General features: G+C 41.3%; 1 protein-coding gene across 1 annotated transcript; it reads left to right on the top strand.

Moving 5' to 3' along the window:
* The first annotated feature begins 570 nt into the window (after positions 1-570).
* On the top strand, positions 571-6,989 carry fbxl3l (F-box and leucine-rich repeat protein 3, like). Its single transcript, XM_037078272.1, has 5 exons — positions 571-1,136; positions 2,772-3,132; positions 3,423-3,545; positions 3,704-3,875; positions 4,322-6,989. The coding sequence occupies exons 2-5, from the start codon at positions 2,779-2,781 to the stop codon at positions 4,963-4,965; spliced, it is 1,293 nt and encodes a 430-aa protein (XP_036934167.1). The 5' UTR covers positions 571-1,136; positions 2,772-2,778; the 3' UTR covers positions 4,966-6,989.
* Positions 6,990-7,441: the final 452 nt, after the last annotated feature.

Below are 7,441 nucleotides of genomic sequence, written 5' to 3'. Positions count from 1 at the left end.
TCAAACGGCAACAATTGTCCCCAACAGTGGTTGTGTTGGCATGTTAAAGCTGGAGGTTCATTTCAGTGTCATTCAAGTGCTGTACAACACAATGTAAGTTGTAATCCTGCCAGTCAAGGAACAAGTGCTGTGTAGTCAACTTCACTGTCTGAACTCAAAGTGTAAAAGATTATCTCAGGATTTTGTAATTATTATTATTATTTGTATTTATTTATTTATTTTTGTCAATGTATCTGCTAACATTGCATGAGATGTGCCAAAGATCCATTTTAACTTTTCAGATATACTACTCAAAATGTGTTAGGCATATTGGGATATGGGTGCATGTATGCATGTGCATGAGATGTGCAAAACAAGTTAAATCAAATATCTAGCATTATAACAAAAATCTTACATTATATATATATATATATATATATATATATATATATATATATATATATATATATATATATATATATATATATATATATATATCACTAATTTAATTTGAGTAGTTGTGAAACTAAATAAAACATTGCAATAATAAGATCAGCTGTGATGCCTCTTAAAGTTGAACTGGTACAAGGCCCCACATATATGGGTCAGAATTAAAACAGTTCTGACAGACTTATGCTTATTATGAAACTATTCTTTATTATAGCTTCTGTATAACATGTGGAGTTAACGCAGACTCACGCACTCACTCACTCACACTCACACGCGCGCACTCTTTACCACACTGACCTACTTTCTCAGCATGCGCTCCTCTAATGGGTCACGACACGACAATAATAAACAGACGCACGCACGCACGCACACACACACAGTTGTATAAATAAACGAGTCAAATTGAAGGTAAGGACACGTACAGACGTGTCTCCCCCCGCTGATGTAGATGTAGACCCTCCATGTTTCTGCACGGTGGTGGTGCTGGTGGTGTTGGTGTTGTTGGTCCGAGCTGCAGCCGAGCAGATCCATGTTTTCCTCCGCTCACGTGTAGCAGCTGCTGGGCAGCGGTCGTCAAGCTGTCGGGAGGAGAGCTTATTATGGGAGCTGCTCCTGCTGTCCTATATCAGCAGCTCGTCTCCAGTCAGCAGCAGCTATGGCTCCGACTGAACACCGTCTTCTTCTCGAGTTGTTTTTGAGCCGCTCATGTAAGTACCATGTTTTTTTGTTTTTTATATACATATATGTATGAGTTTTTAGAGGCTCTGTAAACTTGTTCCTTGTTACCTGGCTCCACAGGTGGTGTTTTCTACTCTGTGCACCTCATCAGAGCTGTCTTTCATGTAAACACACGTTAATCATGTGATGACAATAAGATAAGAATCACAACTCAGTGCAACTGACAGGACATTGCAGTGTAGTATCAGGGGTACACAAGTCACTGTGATAAGTTGCATGGACTAAAATAAACCCATGTCAAACATGGCGCATGCCCACAGAGGTTAAAAGGAATGTGAATAAGTATTTTAAAAATCATGATTAATATACAACAATCCAACCCAATTAAAACTATGTTAAAGTTAAACTGTACTGATAATAACCTGAACAGTAATAACAGAGGGACAACAGGAATGATTTCAGAAACTGCACAGAATGTGAGGCTCAAAACATGTTGTAAATCATAATTTATAGGACGGACCAACAGACCTTATGAGCTCACTTTATGAGGTGGAACCTGAAGCCGAAGCCTGAAAGTGAAGATTCACAACATGAAATTATATTTAGAAATAACGACTCCTCCTTAAAAAAAGATCAGCTTGCATTCAGATAAAGACTGTTGTGTGCAAACAGGAGTGCCCAGTTATGCCCCTAATTGCTGAGCGGTGACAACATAGACGAGGAAAAGGTTTGGTGAATCATGAGGTTACATCATCACATATGGGGACCGAGGGAGAGATTGTCTCCACAAGAAAATCGTGCCGCTTCAGCATCATAGTTAATTCTGTTTTGATCAGCCGAGCGAGGTGAGTTTTTCATTATTCATTAGCTGTTTTACTTTAGGATCCTGTGTTTCACTACTCATGGGCACTTCACTTCAGTAGGTGTTCTGTCAGCAGTGGCACATTTTCATGTTGAAAAAAAAAATGTAGTATGTCACTGCAGAAAGAATATGAGAGTGCAAAAGGGGGATCGTTTGACAGCTGCAGATAAAGAAATCATGCAATCCACTGAAGAGACAATATACTAAAACAGCTATCTGCAAACTTGGAAATTAGTGATGAGGAAACGAAGGACGACATTTCAGTTAACTTAACATTTTCACAGAAATGACTTTTAGATGAATGATGTAAAAGTTGTGTGGTATCATCAGCAGGTAGTCTAATTACAGTTATTACTGATTTATCAGAGTCGTTGGCAACGAGTCAATTGAAATATTAAAAAAAGGATAAAAGAATAATACTCATTCAAATTTAATGCTGTATAAGTTGGTTGAGGGTTTAAAACAGAGGCATAGGCAATATATTTATCCTTCAAACTGATGATGTTGTTATTATTGAATGTGTAAGTTATCTTTAAAAGTATGTTTATTATGTTACTAACATATTTAATGCAGGTAGTGAGGGTGAATATAACATAATTCAAGATGAAATATCCTCTGAGATTTTGCCTATTTCGATCAAAACCAAAGTGTGGCTTCCAACTGTACGCTTAGGTTTTATTACACTTTTTATTACACCGTCAAAATCAAAGAAAGCCATGTATATGCTGATGTACACATTGTACATTTATCATTTTATTGGTGCATTAAAGCTTTGAGAATGATCCCACAATGTGCTGATTAGTTTCAGGATGAAGCGAGGAAGGACAGGCCTCAAGCTCCAGACCTTCCCCTCCCATGAGGAGAGGGCTAAGAGACAGAAGTGTAGGGCGTCCAGCTTCACCCTGGCTACGTCAGAGGACTGGGGCAACCTGCCCCACCACATCATCCTGCAGATCTTCCAGCATCTGTCCCTTGTTGATCGGGCCAGGGCGTCGTCAGTGTGCCGCTGCTGGAATGACGTCTTTCACACCCCTGACCTGTGGAGGAGATTTGAGTTTGAGCTCAATCAGCCGGCTACGTCTTACCTGCGCTCCACTCACCCTGACCTCATTCAGCAGATCATCAAGAGGCACGCCCAGCACCTGCAGTATGTCAGCTTCAAGGTAAGAGCCTTTCCCTGCTGTTGTCTATATCTCTTCTCCTTTCACCTCCTCCTCCTCCTCCTCCTATTTTCACAACGCAGTTGTCTTGAAAAGAGTATGTGCCCTCCTTAATCCAAACCATCTGCTACAAAACTGTTCATGACGCATCAGCTGCCTTGGCGTCAGTGAGCTTAACACATCGAGGCTAAGATTATTCCTACACCTCCATCCTTCCATTCCTCAATTTTGTGTTGTTTTTTTTTTTTTATTTATTCTAACACCCAAATGGTGAATCACTGCTGGTAAATCAGGTGGACAGCTGCACAGAATCTGCAGAGGCGGCCTGTGACATTCTCTCCCAGCTGGTGAACTGTACCATCAAGACCCTGGGGCTGATTTCTACAGCACGGCCCAGCTTCATGGATGTGTCTCAGGTAAGAGACTGCCTCTGCTTCACGTGAACATCTCAATCACACTACGTATATAAGACATCTAACTTTGTCACTTTTTTCATATGTCTTTTGAAAATTTTAATGTTTTTATGGCAATTTTATTCCTTTATGTTTAATCAACTTTGTTTGTCCATTTTCAGGCCCACTTTGTGTCTGCGCTCACAGTGGTGTTTGTCAACTCCAAGTCCCTGTCCTCTATCAAGATTGACGACACACCGGTGGACGACCCGTCCCTGAAGGTGCTGGTTGCCAACAACAGCGACACCCTGAAGTTGCTGAAGATGAGCAGCTGTCCTCACGTCTCCCCAGCAGGTCATTATACTTGTTTCTTACAGAGGAAATGTATCATTTTGATTTAATCAATAAGCACAGTGAAGAGTGGACCAGAAATAAAAACAGAGAGAGAGACAGAGAGAGAGAGAGAGAGAGAGAGAGAGAATGATGCCTAACCTGGCCAGCTGGATCCTGACATTGAAAGTACACGGTCAATGTCTTAAATTCCTCAGGCGACCAGGATGATCTATGTTGCTGTAATTTGTGACTAGTTGAGTTTAGAAGAATTATTTCATCATAGCTGCTCTGTTGTTGTTAGCGTTGCTGGCTCAGACGTGTGTGAGCTGACCAATCAGTACAGACTCGGTATTTTCGGGAGTGAAGGGCTTAAATAATCTCTATCTCTAAAGCCACACAGATTATTAGGTTTTTTCTAAAGGATCTGTTTCCGTTCAAATTTTAATGTCTTCTCTGCCTGTCCTCAGGTATCCTGTGTGTTGCGGACCAGTGCCATGGCCTCAGAGAGCTGGCATTGAACTACCACCTCCTGAGCGATGAACTCCTGCTGGCCCTGTCCACTGAAAAACACGTCCACCTGGAGCACCTGCGCATTGATGTGGTTAGCGAAAACCACGGCCAGACACACTTTCACACCATCAAGAGGAGCAGCTGGGAGGCTTTGGTGCGACACTCACCCAAGGTCAACATCGTCATGTACTTCTTCCTCTATGAGGAGGAGTTTGAGCCCTTCTTCCGCGAGGAGACTCCAGTCACACACCTCTACTTTGGCCGGGCGGTCAGCAAAGAGATGCTCGGCCGCATCGGCCTGAACTGCCCCCGGCTGGTGGAGCTGGTGGTGTGCGCCAACGGCCTCGAGCCCCTTGATGAGGAGCTGATCCAGATCGCGGAGCGCTGTAAATGCTTGACGGCCATCGGCCTAGGCGAGTGCGAAGTGACCTGCAGTGGCTTTGTGGAGTTTGTAAAATTGTGCGGGGGCAGGCTGACTCAGCTGTCGATCATGGAGGAGGTGCTGATCCCAGACAGCAGCTACAACATGGAGCAGATGCACACTGAGGTGTCCAAGCACCTGGGCCGCATCTGGTTCCCTGATATGATGCCCACCTGGTAGGCCGGAGGCTAATGAAGCGCACAGTTACACATTTTAGTTTTTAAGCGAAGCTACAGTGTCAGACAGCAGTAGGCGAGAGACAGATTCTCAGTCGTCGGTGTTGCTGGACGGCATTATTTATAAAGCTGTCACTGGTATTTTTACCTGTGAAAATGTTCTGTTTGGACTAATACTGAAAATGTTGTCTCATACAAAAACGCTGGCAGATGGGTGTCTGTCTGTGTACCATGTATGCACACAGTACATGTTGAGATGTGACTGTCTGAATCTTCAGTCTCTCACCGCAACCTTGCAACCACTGTGTGTAAAGGAAGCAGATCTGCCATCTGCTGGTTACTTGTTAAAAGCACCAGACTAAATTTATTCTTAGCAGCCTCTCCCACACACAGACATTTTACAGGATAAATTGCTTTTACGCTGTCATATATCATCAGTGTATGCTGCTCGATCAGGTGTTATTTTACGGTAAACTGTTGTCTTTTAGCTTTCTGCTATCCTGCTAATATCACCCCGTCTACTCCTGCTGAAGTTGACTATGTCCTACATTACCCAGGATACATTTTGGAGGCAGAAACACTGCCTGAAGTGTGTTGATAGAGTGAGCATCAACAGTGATAGTGCTGCAGCCCAAAGGAGGAACAAGAGTTTCCAGTCAAGCAAGAGTCACGCCTTCATGTAAAACACAAAAGGTGTTTTTATGTTTGTCAGTGGAGACTTTAAAGGAACAGTTCACCCAAAAATGTAAATTCAGTCATTATCTACTCACCCTCATGCTGATGGAAAGTCAGTGAAGTTTCGTAGCCCACAAGACATTTTGGGGATTTTCACAGTAAAACAGCATTGCAGCATTCTCACCAACAAATGAGGCAGATGTTGGACTTGTTTTAAAACATAAAAACAGAACTGAAAGAAAACATAAAATTATTCCATACAGCTCATCAGGGATAATACAAGTTTCTGTAAGCCAAGAGATTGAAATTGATTTGAAACAATGTTATTTGCACTTTTTTTCTCCCCTGAATCTTTATTGTAGCCTCTAAGCTGTGTTAGTGCGCAGCTCGTCGAAAGTGAAATTGTAAAGTTGAGGGTGTAGAGTTCCCTTCTGTTCTGGTTGTTTAGGAGAATACTGCAACACTGTTTTTCTGTGAAGCTCCAGAAATGACTTTGCATTGGTTTGGGATTAAATAGATAATGACTGAATTTTCATTTTTGGGTGAACCTATACTTCAATTTAAATTATGTTATAACTAAAGATTGATTTTCAGCCGTTTAAAGCTAGCCAGTAAACACAAGACAAAACACAACCAAACAACAAAAAGGACCCTGCGATAAAACACCTGTAGAGTAATAATGATAATAAAAAAGGGATTTTTCTTTTAAGTTTTGTCACAAGGTAAGAAATATGCAGGGTGTTCGAAAAATATTCAATATTCATTGAAGATAAAAAGATATGGAATAACCTTAGTTGAATGAGGGATAATTAAAAAACAAGAGTTTGCTGATTGCCTTTATATCATTAATGTTCTACCTGGATCAGTTTTCCCTCTCATCAGGACTTCTTTCACTTCTGATGGAGGGGATGCCTGAAAAAGTTGGAGAAGCACTGATGTAGGAGCGCATCTGGCTTAAAAAACGGTTTCTACACCAGATGTCTTTATTACATTAAGTAGTTAAAATGACATTTTTCATCAAGATATTTTTTTGTTTTTGTTTTTTTTACCACATGATACCAATTTATTTTGTGCAAAATAGTTCTGGTGCATGAAACAAAACTGCCTGTTTAATGTTTAATGAACAGTATCCAGTGCCACACCACGTGATCTATCGAAACAACTATGAAGAATTGCCTTGTGTTTGTTAATTTGTCATTTAAATGTCAATTATTTACGAAATGTGTTGACATGTTTTTGTATGTATATGCACCCCTGACAGTCTTTTCAGGTCTAGGAAGTCCTCTTCATTGTAACGGCTGTTTCTTTTATTAGGATGTATTGATTCACAATAAAAGAGTTTCGGAAAAATAACGGAGTTTAATTAACTCACATGTCGCATATTCTTCAAATTATCGTACCTCATCAAGACTGCCTTAATGTTGGTTTTTCTGACTTTGTCCCGTTTGACCTTTGTGCAGCTCTTCAGTCGCAACACTAGAGAGCAGCAGTGATCTAACTGGAGGCGGTGGAGGCCTTATATAAGCAGAGCTGCTACTGTAGAATGAAGTATGCCAATGATAACTCAGCCGTTTTTACAAGTGGATTCGGCTTGTGCACACTCCATTTCCATAAAAAAGCATCAGACTTTGTAGCTCAGGAGCCTTTTCTTCTTCCTCCTCTGAATTTACATTTTTCACACGCACTCGCCTGCTCGCTCGCTAACTCGCACGCACGCCTACACACACACGCATACAGACACACACTCTTAAGGGAAACACATTATGATTGTTTTGACATGTATTCATGTATTATTTCACATCATA

This window comes from Acanthopagrus latus, chromosome 18 (assembly GCF_904848185.1).
Source record: "Acanthopagrus latus isolate v.2019 chromosome 18, fAcaLat1.1, whole genome shotgun sequence".
NCBI classification, from domain to species: domain Eukaryota; kingdom Metazoa; phylum Chordata; class Actinopteri; order Spariformes; family Sparidae; genus Acanthopagrus; species Acanthopagrus latus.
Note: the sequence above shows the minus strand (reverse complement) of the source record. Positions and strands in the feature narration are given on the sequence as shown.